We start from the raw sequence: 17474 nt of genomic DNA on the forward strand, positions 1-17474 counted from the left end.
ACTGCAGCGCATTCAACAAACAGCAGACAATACGACCTTTGGCTGGGTGGGTAGATAAGTCTCCCCTCCTTCCTCCCACTCTTCCTCTTCCTGCCTTTCCTTGTTTATATGTAGTATGTGTCTATTAGCCATGATAATAAAGACAGGGGGTGTGAGTAGTGGGTGGGGGATCTTGCATTGGAGTGATTTTGGAGAGATAAGGAGATGTCTACCCTGCCTGAAATGGCCAAAGTGAAAACAAAAAGATTTGTGATGTAGGTGGAGTTAGATTAGGGGAGGGTGAGAGAAAAAGGGCTTGAACATGTGCAGAGAAGTGTTAGTAGGGAGGTCAGAGCTGCACTGGCTTAGCAGAGAGTGAGAAACAGACACAGTGTTGGTTTAACAGAAGACAGAGACAGAGAAAGCAGCAGAGGCCCACACAGAAGTGACAAAGAGAGGAAGTGTGATAATCAGCTTGGGAAATGACTGTGTAAATTATTTGTTGTTTTTTTTTTATTATTTCCGTTAAGAGACTGGGGTTGTTCTTCAAAAGACATGAGTGGTGATGGCAGCAAACAGCGTTATGTGTCAACCTTCAGGATACACATCAAGTCTCCTCATGCATCGGCTGCACCAGGGAATGGGCCAGGAACTATTGACACTAGGACCACAGAAAAAGGTACTGACACAGGTAAGGGCGGCATGAGAGAAGCAGAGATTAATAATTCAAGGTTGTGTGTTTGTGTTGGAAAGCGTTCAACTGGTAGTATTTACCATGTTATTAATGTCAGTACTTGAATAGACAAGTCTGAGCTTGGTAATGCTCCCTGATAGCAGTTGGTGCACTGCAACAAATTTGCTTTAATTTCCTCCTGGTGTTAAAAAGAGATTATTTTCTAGAGGATAACTCCATATTTGTTGCTATCAAAGTTAATATCAGCTGTTTCTCCTGAGTTTAAATGTTCACTTATCTGATTATTTTTATTGCATTTTTGTTCTTTCACTTTCATATCAGCCCACACTGAATATCATTTTTCTAATGTTCTCAAAACTTCAGTATTTGAATTTAGATTCCTATTTGAATACATGACCTTTGACATCTTTTTCACTTTGGGCATGTGACTTTTGTCGTGAAACCTCAAAGGCTGATCTGAAGACATAACACAGCCAGTTTTAAAGTTTTGGTTAGTTAGATATGATGTTGTTGTCTATATGTCTATGTTTATCTGCTTAAGTGAACTATTTCAGAGTAAGTTGTCATCTGGTGTACATTATCACACAAACATCTCTCTATCAGATGTACACCTTCTACTGTATGCTTTACTTGTCAGCATTTCAGAAACTGGCAGATATGTCACCTCGGCCACAGAGCATGTCTGAGGTTTCCAATGGTGTTTATGAAAGTTTCATTTTCAACAGCGGTAAACAGTTTTTAAATAATCCTGCAACACTTAAGTTGAACTAAGTTACCGACATAGTTGACATGCATATAAAAGCTTCTAAAAAAAAGTCTTGTAAAAAAAAAAAAGGTTAAATAAGCATGATGTGAAAAAAGTGTGAGAATCCACCCCTCAGTGTTTCTGAGTGCAGAAGTGCAATTCAAAGTATGATGCATGATAAAACAAGCAGTCAGCGTCTGCTACGGTAAGTAATTCAGCAGTATAATCCTCGGCTAAAGGTTAATGGTAAAACACCTGTTTCGTTAAACCATAACTAGTATACTGTATATGACTTAACATTACATCAAACAATCAGATAGGATCACTTTTACACAACATTTCCTACCTGACCAAGCCTCTGTAATGACTATTGCTTACTCTCATGCGCTGCTGATGATAAGTTCTTGTTTATAAAACGTTACAGAATCAGAGGGAGTGAAGTTTCGCTGAATACCCACCTCTGTACGACTAATATCCGAACAAGAACTCGACTCTGGGTCCAGTGAGAGTAGAATATTGTATCAATACAAGACCTGCTCCTAAAAGGCTTTAAAAAAAAAAAAAGAAATAAAAATGAAACAGGCCAGTCTGTGTGAACTATGTTTGAGAGAATAGATGTTAGTGGTTTTCTGGGCAGTGGTTACCTAAATTAAAGACAAAAGGAAGAGCAAATAATAGCTTTTGTAGTGTGAAATGTTATGGTAGATGACAGAATGGAACATCATACTCTTGATCGTTTTTGTAAAAACTAGGGTTTCACTAGACTTAATTGATTTTTATAGATAGTAAAGTTGTGAAAATTTATATCAGGTTAAGTTCTGTCATGTTTTGAAAAGTAGGGATGCAGTTAAGTGAAGTTTTGTGTTTGCTCTATACAATCAGGGAAGGATCACTCATAACACTCATTATGAATCCTCCTGCTTATGTTGCATTTTCTTTCTGTGTCTAACTCTTCTTCTCCCTATTCAGGGTTTCTTTCCTCTCGTAAACGTCTGGATCTACCCGTCTTCATAGAGCCCCTGGAGGACTGCTGTGTGGACGAGGGAGGTGACATCACGCTACGTGGGGTTCTCACAGGAAGTCAGCCTATCAAAGTATCGTGGTTGCACAATGGTGAGATGGGACAACAATTTCTGAATTCCAGCTTCTTTTTTTTTTTTTTTTTTTAAAGAATAAATAACAGCAGCAAGAACTTACATTTGGTTTATGAGAAGCAGTTTGTGAGATCCATCTGACCTCTTGTAAACTCTTGAACCCTAAATTTGACCTTAAGCTGTAAATCTTGGGGGGAATATCTACTCTGTTTTGTAACATCAAGTGTACCGTTTCTGTTTGTGCTTGTTCCAACACAACGACTAAATGAACCTTGAAACGATGCTATCTTTTAGGGTTGCACCATTTCATCAAATGGAAACATAATCGTCTACACATTATGCTTCACTCAGCCTTTCATATTTGGTATTTTGAGAAACGGGGGTGTTGGTCAGAATTTAAACAATACTTGGCCGTGAAACATGCATTAGTAATGATTGATCCACAGATCCTATATGTGGTCTCATTTTCAGGACTTCCTTCCTCACATTCATTCTCTTCGTTGCTCTTGCACATTATGCCAATGAATGAGAGTGTTTCTAGTTTGTTTGTTTGCTCCTATGGGCAGGTGAAGTGGCTCGTTTTGGGATTCCTTCCTTCAATGGCAGGGAGGTGAATTTCGTGGTGAGGGAATGCTTGCCGGAAGATGCAGGTGCCTACACCTGCTTGGCAGAAAACAGCGCAGGGAAGACATCCTGCTGCGCCGCTGTGTTCGTCAGAGGTGAGGTGGACATTGAGACACATTGGTGACTGTTCCTTAATGGACATAAGAAACTGTCTAATTCTCATAAATTCCCATTTGCTGCTAATAGCAAACAAGCAAGAGTTTCATTTCTGATGTCCTGCGGTCTGTTGTCTCTGTTTCCTCTCTTTTATTGACAACCAATCCAGACTTTGAAACCATCTGTGGTGTGCACAACCGCGTGTCAAAGATCCCCACTTCTGCATCCAAGAGCGTTATGGAAAATGGAAAGTCACCACAGTCTCACAAAGTTGAGCCACAAAAGCTCAGAGGAGGATCCACTTGTACCTCGCCTACAGACTCTGACATGCAGAGTCCGGTCACATCTCCAAGAGGTAATCAGATTATTGATATTTAATCATTTGTGGGCATTTTAGGAATTCAAGTCAATGTATGTATGTATTGCTGTGACATCACAAAAAGTCTTGCATGTTTTGATACCCCAGGAAGATATATTGGCCCCTTCACCATTGTTTTAACCTCTTCCGGATATCCATGTTATATTTTTAAATAAAAAAGGAAACGCATCATTTCCTGTCCTTGTGCGATTGGTGTATACAAGTAGGATTATGCAGGACTTCTACAACAATATAGCTCTTTGATACACCCACTAAAGGTTTTAAGTCCCAAGTGAGCACCATTTAGGGAAGTGGACAGTGCACAGTGCACAGTAAAACTTGCTGAGTCTGTTAACTGATAGCCATAGACAGAACAGGGCCACACCTCTATCCTCCCCCGTTAAAACCTACCTGCACTTGATCTCTCTCTGCAGAAGTCATCCCAAAGAAGAGAGCCAACTCGGGGAAAGGTAAGAAGCACACACTCATTTTTTAATTCCTCCAAATGACCAAGCAATGCACCTGTCGTTCCACCATCTATTCACTCTTACTTCTCTTTCTCCTTGTTCAGTGCCGTATTGTCTGCTGCTCTTTCTATTATCCATGTTCACTGATTAGAGTCTGTTGCTTTGTGTGTGTTTGTGTGTTTGTGGTGTGCCCTTGAGCTACACATGCACTTTTTCAGCCTTTGTTCTTGTTGTTATGTTGTCGAACTCCAAGCTATTGTGCCTCCATACACTGGGAAACTTTACCTTGGGGTGTATGCTGCAATAATGAAAGCATAAAAGCTCACATAATTAGGTCTGAATGGTTGTTATTACTGCAAAGGACACGTCATATTGATACAGTACGGATAATACTTAATGATTTACATGAAATATAAGAGAGGGCAAGAGAAGGAGATGTAATAATTAAACATCAGGCTGCCTGTAAATAAAGAAGAATGTAGATACTTAAGCCATTTAAACCTAATGGGGTTATCAGATTGTCTCCAGGCAAATTCACCATCATGATGCCAAAGTATTTGAATACTGACAGTGTGACATTGACTTCAGCTCATATATGGAATTTTCTAGTCTAATGTAAACACATGATAATTTAATATAACTGTAAGATACAGTACAATGACTTCAAATGTGTGTTCAGCCAAGAGAAAAACACATACTTCCTTCCTTTAAGGACATTTGTAAATAGTTGTGAAACTTATTATGGAACCAGGATAAAGAGGCGTCTTCAAAGATCAGGTGAAAATATCCAGCTTAACATTGTTTAACACGCTTCATTACACAAGGACTGGTTGTACTTGTATTGGGGGAAGGTTATCTGTGTTTTGCATTGGTTTCCACTTGAGACACTTGGTGTGCTGTAGGCTATAACAATAAGGGTCTTAGGGGAAGTAACGCACTTCCAGTCTTACCGCACAGCACACATCCCATGCCGCGGATCACGTAATCCCATTACACTAGTAGACATTTTCTCTGTGTCTCTGTCTTTATCTGACACTGTCACACTACACTGCATAGCTTCCTTGCAGTGTGACGTCACAGGCATTTAGTTGATGTTTTCAACACAGCCGATGATACTACATTGAATCAGCAGACCGAAGTCAAAACACTCACTTTGTTTTGTCTTTGCAGGTCCAGCATTACATTTTGAAAACCCCCCTCAGCACCTTGAGGTGAAGGTGGGACAAACTGCCCGTCTGACTTGCTGTTTCACCGGCAGCCCACCTGTAGTGTCCTGTTGGATCAGAAACAAAGATCAGGTGCTGTAATTTAAAGGCTAGTATACAAAATATCCACTTTCTGACCACCCAACTTTATTTGTCTCCATTGTCTGTCAGTATTTATCTCCTCCTCTCTCTTTTCCTTACTTTTTATCTGCAGATAGTGGATGGTCCAGAGCTGTGGGCAGAAAATACTGATCAGAGCAGCACACTTGTTATAGCGGAGGCTAAACCACAGCACACAGGTCGCTACACTGTTGTAGTGAAGGACCGTAAAAGCTCAGCACAACACACACTGACCCTTTCTGTCATAGGTAAGGCAACACACACTCCTTAGTGTCAAGACATTACATATAAAGTAATATTGCAGTTTTTTGAGCGGTGTATTCATCATCGTCCCACCAGAGAAGCCGCAGCCTCCTGCCTCCTGCCCTGTGATCTCCCTCATCACTGCCAGCAGCCTTGTACTGTCCTGGTCGGGCCCCTGCTACGACGGTGGCAGCGCTGTCCTGGGTTATGTGGTTGAGTTAAAGAGCCAAGGACGTGCGGAGACTGGGGACTGGAGTGAACTCACTGCCCAGTGCAAGAGCACTTCATACAAAGTGTGCTCCGGGCTGCAGCCTCAAGGGGAATATTGTTTCAGGGTGAGGGCCTACAACACAGTGGGAGTAAGTGAGCCAGGCCCAGTATCAGCAGTGGTTAAGATGGAGCAGAAAGGTAAGGTGATATGGGTTATTCATATATGAAAATAGGGCAAATATAATGAGGCTACTATTACAGCTATTGTGTCTGTGTGTGTAGATTCACACAAACCACAAGAAGAGGAGGGTCCTCAAGAATATACCTGTGTCACTGTTGATTCATCTCACAAAGTCACAGATCACTACAATTTGCAGGAGAAACTGGGAATGTAAGTATCTGCCTGGACAAAACCCATTTTCCAAACAGGTTTGTTGAGAATTGATAAGTGCCTTTCCACAGAAAATAGGATGAACATTTCAGCGTCAGACTTTCCTTTTATTAGCATTGGTTGTCTGGAAGGGATGGAAGTCCTGCCAAGTGCAAAGGAGGGAGGATTAAAATGCATGCATGTAGAGACATGGTTCTCACCGTATTAACAACAGTTGTACAACAGTGGTTGCAGTCATACTAAAATCACAGATCTGAAGACTGTTTTCCGGGTTTGATTGCCAGCCTTTATAACTCAAGAAAAAATCATTGTGATGGGCTTACTTCATTACAATACCTCACTTTTTTAAAGATCTATGATAACACAACATTCACATTTTATTTCTTGAGGTTTAGAAATAAAAAAGACTAAACACGTCTCTTCATCAGGGGAAAGTTCGGACTGGTGTATAAACTAACCCACAAAGTGACCGGACATGTGTATGCTGGGAAGTTCTACAAAGGCCGACGTGCCAAGGAGAGGGAGGCTGCTCGTAAAGAGATAGAGTTGATGAACTACCTTCACCACCCCAAACTGGTTCAGTGTCTGGCGGCGTATGATCACAAGCCTGAGATGGTCATGGTGATGGAGTTGTGAGTATCGTCATGAAAGCCCAAAGTGGATGAATTCTTATAGCACCTGCAATGTTTCAACACAAAGAGATTTAATAACAGTTTGCTGCCCCTGTGGTTTGTCTGTCTGCAGTATAGCAGGCGGGGAGCTCTTTGAACGTATTGTGGATGATAACTTTGAGCACACAGAGCCTGCCAGTGTGCGCTACATGCAGCAGATCCTGGAGGGGATTGCCTACATGCATCAGCAAAACATTGTCCATCTGGACCTCAAACCTGAAAACATTGTGTGTGTTGACACCACTGGCACCTCAATAAAGATCATTGACTTTGGATTAGCCAGCAGGCTCGGTATGTGAAATAAAACCCTCAAATGTTTACTTGTTATTCTGGTGTGTGTTTCAGCACCAAATTATACCTTTTATGTTTAACAGATGGTGACGCACCTCTGAAGGTGATGCATGGGACTCCAGAGTTTGTGGCACCTGAAGTGATCAGTTTTGAGCCTGTGGGTTTGGCCACTGATATGTGGAGCATTGGGGTCATCTGCTATATATTGTGAGTCCTACTTTTAATCCTATAGCCTTTTCTACATTAAAGGAATAGTTCAACATTTTGGGAAATACACTTATTTGCTTTCTTGCGAGTTAAATGAAAAGATCAATCCACTCACATGCCTGCATTATACTTTGTTACCTTTGAACCAGCCTGTTGCTAGTCTTTGTAATATGCTAAGCTAACGGCTACTGTTAATAGGTTTATATTTGTTGTACAGACAAGAGAGTGGTATTGAATTTCTCATCTAAATTTTGAGAAGGAAGCGAAAAAAGTGTATTTCCCAAAATGTCATGATGTTCCTTTAAATATATTTTGTGTCATGCAAATGCAGCATATTCTTGATATTTGAATAGGTGAGAGCTGATTTTCTGACACAATGACTGCAAAACTTTTTACAGTAGTCACATCAAACTAGGATTGAGTCAGTTGGACCCATGTCTATCAAACTGACCCAGTACTTTACCTATCAGTCTTGAGGGACTTAGTAAATTGCAACACCAGAAAAACACTTTGAGAAACTGAACAGAACATAATAGACTGTGCTGGTACTGATAGTCATGATGGATTGACTGCCTGTGGTTTGGGAATTTTAGCCTTTTAGTACCACCTAGTGGATATAGACTGATACAGTCAATATAATAACACTGCTCTTTTTCTGTGGTTGTCAGACTGAGTGGCGAGTCTCCATTCCAGGGTAACAGCGATGCAGAGACCCTGGCCTTGGTCACAGCTGCCCAGTGGGAGTTCGATGATGAGAGCTTTGAAGAGATCACAGACGAGGCCAAAAATTTCATTAGCTCCCTGCTTAACAAGGACACCAGGTGATGTCATAATCATACAGCTATTGCACAGCATCCCAGACCCCATCTTGACCTTAACCTTAAGCTCTGTGTGTTTCCCAGGCGGAGGATGTCCTGTAAAGAGGCACTCGCCCACCCTTGGATGGCTGCATTTGAGTCTGGAGATCATGCCGCCACCAAGTGTCTGTCCAAGGAGAAGATGAAGAGGTTTCTAGCCCGGCAGAAGTGGAAGGTAACACATTTCAGCACATTACTTTTATTTTTTTCTTTGAGTTTGAAATGTTGTTTTTCTTTTCTGACCTTTTCTTTTTTTAATATTTGCATCATAGAAAGCAGGCAAGGCCATGCTAGCCCTGAAGAGAATGGCTCTGCTGTCTAAAGGTGAAAGCTCTGTATCTCCTACCAGCCCTGGAGACGGTGAGACACGTTATTTTATTATGTTCTCATCAGAGTCATTTGTTTTCCTTGTCTAACCGGGCTATATCTGCGCTCCTGGGGTTTTACCCGTTTTTCCATCTACTTCCTCTTTCCTCCTCCTCTCTGGCCCAGCATCACCTCTGAGTCCGGAGGCAGAGCATGCCCTGGAGTCTCTGGAGCGCAAGATGCAAGAGCCACCCCATTTCACCCAGACCTTGGAGGACCAGACAGTAGCTCAGGGATCCAGTGCTCGTCTCTCATGTCACGTCACAGGTACACACAGACTTCTTATCTTCCTTCATTCAGGAGCTCAAGACTTACTGCAAGTCACAAAAATGAGGACTAGGGACCTGATTTGGACTTGAGTTGACAGTTAAATATTCAAATCTGAAGTTTTGACCAAGTAAAATCATGAAACAGTAGAAATAAAAAGTCACACACTGTATACGTTCCATTATCAGACCTATTGCTTTGAAATAAATATGTTCAGATACAATATATCCATTCAGTCATGTGACGGTCAGCATTCAGGCCTGTAGGACTTGGATCTTGGCTCACAATTAGTTCATGAAGACTTTTGCTTCTTGCCCCTGTCCTCCCCCCTCCCATCTATCTTGGCAGGATATCCTGACCCAGGGGTAGTGTGGCTGTGCGGGGAGGCGCCTGTGGAGGAGTCATCCACAGTTCAGATAGAATATGAGGAAGATGGCTGCTGTACCCTGGTTCTAGTCAAAGTCGGCCCAGAGGACAGCAACGTTTACACCTGCAGAGCCACCAATGACCACGGAGAGACATCCTGCTCAGCCAAACTCGTTGTTCAACAGTAGATTCATTTCATCAATGCATGCTTACTGCATATGACGGAGACACAAGTATAAATATAATGTTCTTGAGTCTTGAACAGTTTGTTGTAGATTCTTATTTTAATTCAAAAAAAGGGACAAAGCTGGACATTCTGTACTGTGGCTGGATATATTTCTACGTGTATTATTGTACAAAAACTACAGATGAATATTGTTACAGAGTATATAGATAAAGGTTGATATTTCTTCATGGGACCAAGATGTGGTTATACATTGTCTTTAACAAACTGCATTTTCATTTCTTGTTTTAGTGAGCAGTTGTTCCAGCTAAAACCAAAAAAAACGCATTCTTATTTTGGCTCATGTGTGAATTATTTTACCTTTGTCTTTCCAAACCTGCCACCTCGCAAAATATGAATAAACAGATATCTGTTTTAAAAAGCACACATGCCTTAAATTATGCTGTTTGATGAAGAGCATGTTTTTTAAGCTGTTGTTGGGTAAAAGGACGAGATGTTTTTTCAAAAATATTCTTAGTAAAACAAATCTTAAGAAAACGACAAAGCTATTGTTTTTTTTCGTTTCAACAGTGTATCTCACGAAATATTCAGATGACAACAAAATGTGCAAAAAATTACCAGCTGTCCAAACTGTAGGAGATCTCTACCAGTATCAAAAGATACACTCAAACCATCAGTGTACAGAGCCTTCAAGTTGTAATACTGACACAAACTAAAAACAAGTTTTAGTGGAATATCAAACTCATAGCAGGAAAAAAGAAAATATTCTATATTTTTCTTGCCTGCAAATCACACATAATGACCAAAACCAACAATGAATTTCTCCTCACAAGTCTGTGTAACCTAAGCCTGATAGACTGTACGGTAGGTAGTTTATTAGTACAATAATACTCTCTAGCACATCAAATCCACAACTGAAAATATTCCAACAAACGCACTATTTACTCCTGTTTGAGTATAACAGTAACCAGCTGTTTTAGGAAATTAGCGTTTTCAAAAAAAATAACAACATATTTGTGTATGTGTGATTCATATCTTCAGTACAAACGAATCAGCTTGCCTCATCCTTTCAGAAAATTAAGTTGTTCTATGCGATTAGCAATGAGAGTCATCCGTGGCGGTCTGACCCGTGTCGGACATGGCAGTGGGGTCCAAGGGTTGGAGTTGCTGAATTCGTTTTAACTGCGTTTCCAGAAGCTGTGAGTTACAACACGCGTTCCTGTGTTCGATCATGTTTCTCATTATGAACATGTGTGTGGAAGGTGCCACGCTGTTCAGGAAATAATTGTTTTTTCTCATGTAAGTAAACAGCCGCTTTACCAGCTTACTGTTAACACAGTCCTGGAGTTCTGGTACCAGATTAACCCTTCGCAACACATCATGTGGGTCTTTTGTGTTACCCTGGTGAAGTCTGTCGTGAAGTGCGTAATGGTGGCTTGATCCAGTTACCGGATGTGCATTTTCTTCTGAATGCTCAAGTTTTTCTCTGAGCCATGGCAGGGGCACCTTCAGTTTCCGATGAACTGCTTTAGCCAAGTTCTTTGATGTCGGAGCAGCTGGTTTTCCTTCATGTGGATGAAAAGGGGGGTTGTCAGGAACTCGTGAGTTTGTGTGTGTTGCTAAACCATGTGCTGAGTCATACAGGCAGACATTTGGGAAATGTTTCCATGACAGGAGAAGGTCAGCAAAATCTCTTGGACTTTCTGTCTGCAAGTTGAATTTCAGACTGTAAACGATGCCATGGGGGCAAGAAACTACACACCATCCACCTGTAAAGGGGGGAAAAAAGAGGAAATTTATTATCTCTTTTCTTTTCAGACTTATGTTTTTCACAGTTACATTTAATTCATACTTACCAGAGGTACCCCAGATAGATTGATGCACTTTGACATAAGTCTGTTGATTCTTCACTTTCTCCCTCAGCCGGAAGATGAGATCTGCACGAGATCCACTAGAGTCAACACTGGAACTTTTGCACAGACTTCGAAGAGTTGCTTCCTGGGAGACATGAAACAGAAGTGTTCACCAAGAATTCAAGTTAAAATTATCATTCTTAGCAATGCATTTATTGTAACATCTCTTGAAAGACACAAGGCATGAACAGAGAGAGGGTGAGCATGTTCACCTTCTTACTGTGAGATCAGTTTGACCATTCCCTGATTAAAAAAGGCAAATCAACACACGGATTTGGATTATAAAAAACTACACAAAAAGAACATTTTTTGTGGTTATTCTGACTTTACATAAAAAAGAAAGCTTAGGCCAAATAAATAAGGCTTATTTTTATTAATAACCTACATTTTGTTTGAGCAAATCCTCACAAAGACGGTCTGCAGTTACACTACTCAGTTCTCCCTCAGTCTCAGATGTGGGCATCTTTTTGAATTCGGTGTTGAGGACACTATCGGATTTGCGGGTTTCCTTCCCAATCCAAGGAGCCCAGAGTTCATAAGATGGACGAACCAAAAACGGATTTGTTGAAGAGTCTAAAAAAAAAGTAAGAACAAGGTCATAAGTGCATTTCCGATGGAAAATTGAAAAAAGTGTTAGAGCCACAATGTTATTTTTTTGTTTGTCTTATATTATCCTTACCTAAACCACAATGTGATTATATGTATACACATGCAGTTCTCACATTGGACACAGTGTGGAGCATCAATGCAGTAAGTGCATATAGCAAAGGTGATGAGAATCAGGTGTGCAGATGGGGAAGCAAACAGTTTTGACCGTGTCAGTGCGGCATCACGTTGGCTTGGCTGACATTTGAATCTGTGTTTGTTCAACGGAAACATCAACGTGAGTAAATATGGACAACGCTGTTATCTACTTATGTTAAGGTGATCATGTGTATGCTGAACTTTGAATAAACAGATCACCTAATCCAAAGACATACAGTGCATTGGACACTGGTTTATTGTTTGGCTCAGAGCACGTGTCTGAAATAATTTACCCATTCGCACCTCAGTGGCTTATATGAGTGTGTGTATGTTATTTTTATCACTACGAAAGGAAAATATGTATCTATGCACACTGGAATTGACTAATTGTAACCAGACTATAAATTAATGATATAAGAGTTTGTGTTTAGAGTTAGTGAAAATACCTGGGGCACTCTAGAGTACTTGCCCTGATGAGGACCTTAATGGCTAAAACGAGTAGGTATGTTTTTAACTATGACTAAGTAGCCATGAAGTATTAAAGGCTTTTTAAATTTTTTACCTTCTTGCAGGCCTCAGATCTTTTTAATAACTCTAAATTAGCAGGATCCCCAAACTGAAGAGCACCAGCACTCCATGCATCTGTTTTTATAAAGAGTTTGTGTTTGTAAAAAAGACGAATCAATGCAAACAGTTACTTTATACAGTATGAAAGTTTTGGCAAATAACATTCAATCTTCTGCAGCTATGAACAGAAAATATGTTTTTTTGACATTGTCTCCTTCGTGTGCTCTAAAGGCCTCTGACACGACAACATGATTTCCATCACAATTAACTGTTGAATTAAGAATGATCGATCTGGTCATCTTTGAAGTTCAACTAGTGGTTTAGCAGAATAAACAGACATAGCAACATACAGTAGGATTTAACTCTTTACTTACTGGGAAAAAAGCCTTGACTGATCATTTCCAGATGTACAGAGTCCCAAAAGTCCTCTATGTTGTGTTGTCCATCAAAGTCTTCAGGAGGTGTTTTCAATTCACTCACTACATTCACAGACACATCGGATAAATACAGAAACCATTTTCGATTTAAATTACAAAAATAAATAATAAATAAATAAATAAATATTTTAATTTCATATTCTCAATCGCTAATAACTTACCCTCCAGTTTGGAGACTCTGTTTCTGTGGATGTCCATCATGACAACAGCAGGGGAAAAGCCACAGTTAACGCAGGAGTAACTGTACTCTGTGTTGTTCAAAGCCTCGAAGTGACAATAGGCTTGAAAAATGATGTTGATCGCGGGAAACTTTTGGCCCCGAAAACTCTCCAAACAGCTGATCAGTCTGGACACCGACACATGATTCTGTAAAGAAAAACAAAGGGATTATATAGATTTTTTTTTTCTTACATGCATGCAAGTACAGAAAGATATAAAAGTGCAGTGTGATAAATACACATTGCTATATACACACCTGTAGGTTGTATCGCATATAGAGGCAAAGCTCTAGAGTCAAGATGACATGATCATTAAAGTTGTGAAGACCATCTCGCCATTCCTGGTACCGGTAGTCCATGTGGCATTTAGGGCATCTTTTATTGTAAGTCGAGGTGTCTGCAGTGAGTAGAAGAATAAAATCAGGACATCGAATCAGCAGTACGTGGTCAGTCCATGATGTATTTTACTTACTGTGATTTACACCATTCATGCTGACTATTGTAGCTTTGTCTGTGATGAGAAATCCATCTTCTAATCTGGGATGGCCTTGACAGAGCTTGCATGTTTCTTCAGTAGGAATCAAACATGCAGGATAATCTGTCAGTGCTCTTGGAGCAGTGGCATCTCCAGGAAGAGTTGCAGGTATTTTCTTCTCTGCATAAGTGTATCTCACACTTCTCTCCAGCTCTGTGGTAGCAGGATTAGTGTGAGACTGAAATGTCTCTTGCGTTGAAGCAGGCAGGAGGTCTTTCCTAGTTTGAAACACGTGCCACTTACCGATGCTCTTGTGTGGACATGATTTACGAGGGTTGGTACAGGGGCAATGCCAGGTTTGTTTTTTCAAGTTATAAGTGACTATAACTCTCCCAAAGGAGGAGAAACTGCGTATTTTGGGCTCATGAACAGAGAGACAAAGTTGATGTGTGGAACCTCCCAAATCCACCAACACAGAAAAAGGCACATGGTCTTTCTCTGCTCCTTTTTGCCTCAATTTGCAGGTTGCCATCATAGATTCTTCGACAATATGCAGAGACACCAATTCCTCAAGAACCTCTGGATTAAGAAACTCCTCGCAAGCAATCTTGGTGCAGTAATCCAGCGATCGAATGTGCTCACACAAGCTGTAAATTAGCCCACTCTGCTTTGCAAGCAACTGGTACTTGTGACATTCCTCCAACCCACATTTTATCTGATGATGTTTTCCCCATGTTTTGCGCTGTACATGTATCGGCACAGAGAACCCATGAGCCACTCTTTGGACAGCAAATATTCCACGTGTTTCATCAACACACACATTTTTAAGATGTGAAGCAGCAGTAATATCCTTTAGCCCTCCATGCTTCCTCTTTATATGGGCACCCAGGTTTTTCTTGTAAAGACGAAGCGAGCAGTGAGGGCACCGCACTAATCTTAAACTTCTGATACCGTAAGACGGCAGCGTCATTGTGTCAGGATACGATGCAGCATCCTTGACTGAGCCCTCGGGTGAACGGGCATCTGTGCTCGAGGCCTCTGGTTGTGAAGCTGCGGGAATATCGCTGGATACTGGTGAAGCTACAGGGGAGTGGAGAGAAACTGAGGGTGGAAGCGTATAACAATGGTCTTGCTCTACTACTGATGTATTACACTCCATAGGCTCCTCCAGCAGATTCAACAGGCTTGGGTGAGGCTCTGAGTTGGGTACTGCCAGTGTCGTAGCTGGAGAAGGGGGTAGTGCTGATGTCGTAGCTGGAGGAGGGGGTACTGCTGTTGTCACAGATGGAGAAGGGGGCACTACCGATGTAGCATGTGGGGGTTCTGGTGATTTTGCAGGTGGAGAAGGGGGTACTGCTGCTGATGTTGTCGCTGAAGAAGGGCATCTTGAAATCTCCTGGGAAGCAGCAGTGCAGAGTAGTGATGGCAATAAGAGTGGTTCCAATGTGAGTGATGGAGGAGGTTTATTTTGACATCCGAGCGCATGACTTTCCATATCTTCCCTCCGTATGATTGTTTTTTCACAGTAGGGGCAATGATAATGACCCGTGAGTCTGCATGGCTGATTGCATCTGCAGATGATGTTATCTGCAAGAGGACACAGAACAACAGTAACTACAACCTTAACTACAATATTAAATAATCAATAAATATATGTAAGTTCTACAGCTAAGACAGTCCACTTACCTTTAACATGCAATGCAGTGCTGATATGGCAATCCATGTGTCTCTGGATCTTCTTGCTAGTAGTTGGCTTGAATTTGGGACACAGAAGGCAGTGAAACAAAGTCTTGCTGATATTTGAGCACTGTATTTCGAACTGGCCCCCAGGTTTAACTATTGATTGGTGGATCTGTAAAATAGCAATATTTTACTTGTATTACAACTTTAGGACATTTTTAAAAACAACTTTACTGGAATAAGCACAACAGAGGAAATACAGACATTGCTCTGCACACATATAGCATTTCTACAATTATAACATGAGGAAAGGAAAAAAATACAATTAACAAAATATATGAAATAAAATATTACAAATATTTGACATAACATTAAACGTGCTTCATGATGTCTTCCAGAGGAATGCCAGCTTTGTGTTGCAAAGATTGTTTAGTGATGCATAACATAATAATATGAAAACCTTAGTTTGTTGTTGTTGCAGACAACGACGTTTATTACAGTCATTCACGGTTCTGTTATCAGTGTGAACCACAGTCAGTGGCATGAACAAATAAAAACTAGGTACATTGTAAAAATCTTAGAGAGACATTGTATATTATGGCTTTGAACCTTGTGTCAACTGAAGACTTTTTGGCTTAATTGTCAACATTAATGCTAGCTATTCCGTCCGCATACATGGGAACAGCTAACGCTAACTACAACAAAGTATAAAAGCGCTTTGAAATGACATGTTTAGCACTGAGGACTGCAGCTCTGATGAGATGTTAGTCTAGTTTATAATCACTTACTTTGACCATGATGCTTTGAAGCATCCAGTGGCTCAACTTCCATTAAAAATGTAGTTTTAAGTGTTGCTGCACGCAAAACTCTCTGCAGTCTGATTGCAACTGTAATTGAAGTGCGCATGCGCGATAGCTTAAAAGGACCCAATTAATGCGGTTGTTCACCACAATGCCTGTATGGAATCAGGCCTTTATTTTAAAAGGTTTATCCATAGATGTATAATAAGACTTACACCTATCAGCCACAACATTAAAACCACTGACAGTGAGATGTTAGAAGAGATGTTGGAAGCAAATCCATTCAGTATAAGATTGTATAAATATTATTTCACCCCACTCAAGCTATATAAAATGGGTCTGATTCAGAATAGTAACTGCTGGCAATGTAAGGAGGTTTTTCACATTCTTACACGCTATATGGGAATGCCCCTTGGTTCTGTCCATTAACTGTATATAAATATATATATATATATATATATACAGTCAGTGGTTCTGCCTAGTGTCTAGCCAACTTGTCTATTTCAATTGCTAAATAGTATAGTTCTATATTCGGAAGTGCCAATCCTCCCCTTTCCCTAGGGGTGCACTTTTTTTTAAAGTTAATCCTCAGCCTTTTCCCATTCCATAAGTAATCTTTAACTTTTTGATTATATTGTTTCAACATCTTATCTGGTATAATCAGTTGGAAACGTCATTGAGATATAGTTAAATTGCGAGGCAACCACCATCTTAATAGTATTTATCTTGCCCCAAAGCATGAGGTTAATTGCTTTCCACCTATCCAGATTGTTTTTTATCTTTTGAAGTAATGGTGCAAAATAATATTATACCTGGCTGGGTGGCACATGCTGTCAACTGGGTGGCGGCACAGGATAACTGGTTAGGTGGTTTCTGGTTTTGGGTGGGGTTACCAGGGGAAGAGATGGCACCAGGATGCACTATGGGAAGTAGGCAATCAGGCAAGGGTAGTGTGATGCTCTGGGCAATGTTCTGCTGGGAAACCTTGGGTCCTGGCATTGATTTGGATGTTACTTTGACACGTACCACCTACCTAAACATTGTTGCAGACCAAGAGCAGCACTTCATGGCAACGGTATTCCCTGATGGCAGTGGCCTCTTTCAGCAGGATAATACACCCTGCTACACTGCAAACATTTTTCAGGAATGGTTTGAGGAAAATGACAGAGTTCAAGGTGTTGCCTTGGCTTCCAAATTCCCCAGAT

At 40.8% G+C, this 17474-nt stretch overlaps 2 protein-coding genes across 5 annotated transcripts; one reads left to right on the plus strand and one right to left on the minus strand.

Annotated features, from left to right (window-relative positions):
- The first annotated feature begins 310 nt into the window (after window positions 1-310).
- Window positions 311-9554, plus strand: mylk5 (myosin, light chain kinase 5). Of its 2 annotated transcripts, none has more exons than XM_044331662.1 (17): window positions 311-670; window positions 2388-2531; window positions 3079-3231; window positions 3402-3587; window positions 4025-4060; window positions 5228-5355; window positions 5477-5630; window positions 5722-6033; window positions 6118-6226; window positions 6655-6858; window positions 6971-7188; window positions 7272-7395; window positions 8064-8216; window positions 8298-8427; window positions 8525-8612; window positions 8745-8885; window positions 9234-9554. In XM_044331662.1, the coding sequence occupies exons 1-17, from the start codon at window positions 535-537 to the stop codon at window positions 9437-9439; spliced, it is 2622 nt and encodes an 873-aa protein (XP_044187597.1). In that variant the 5' UTR covers window positions 311-534; the 3' UTR covers window positions 9440-9554. The 2 variants fall into 2 exon arrangements, with proteins under 2 accessions (XP_044187597.1, XP_044187598.1); XM_044331663.1 differs by having other exon boundaries at window positions 311-658.
- Window positions 9555-10189: 635 nt separating this feature from the next.
- Window positions 10190-16362, minus strand: LOC122967163. 3 transcript variants are annotated; one of them, XM_044331660.1, is made up of 10 exons: window positions 16258-16362; window positions 15476-15641; window positions 15037-15376; window positions 13787-15006; window positions 13572-13711; window positions 13258-13462; window positions 13034-13138; window positions 11734-11921; window positions 11292-11433; window positions 10190-11204 (listed from the first exon to the last, which is right to left on the minus strand). In XM_044331660.1, the coding sequence occupies exons 1-10, from the start codon at window positions 16279-16281 to the stop codon at window positions 10531-10533; spliced, it is 3204 nt and encodes a 1067-aa protein (XP_044187595.1). In that variant the 5' UTR covers window positions 16282-16362; the 3' UTR covers window positions 10190-10530. The 3 variants fall into 3 exon arrangements, with proteins under 3 accessions (XP_044187595.1, XP_044187596.1, XP_044187594.1); XM_044331661.1 differs by having other exon boundaries at window positions 13787-15376; window positions 15476-15542; XM_044331659.1 differs by having other exon boundaries at window positions 13787-15376.
- Window positions 16363-17474: the final 1112 nt, after the last annotated feature.

This window comes from Thunnus albacares, chromosome 17 (genome assembly GCF_914725855.1).
Source record: "Thunnus albacares chromosome 17, fThuAlb1.1, whole genome shotgun sequence".
Taxonomy (NCBI): Eukaryota; Metazoa; Chordata; class Actinopteri; order Scombriformes; family Scombridae; genus Thunnus; species Thunnus albacares.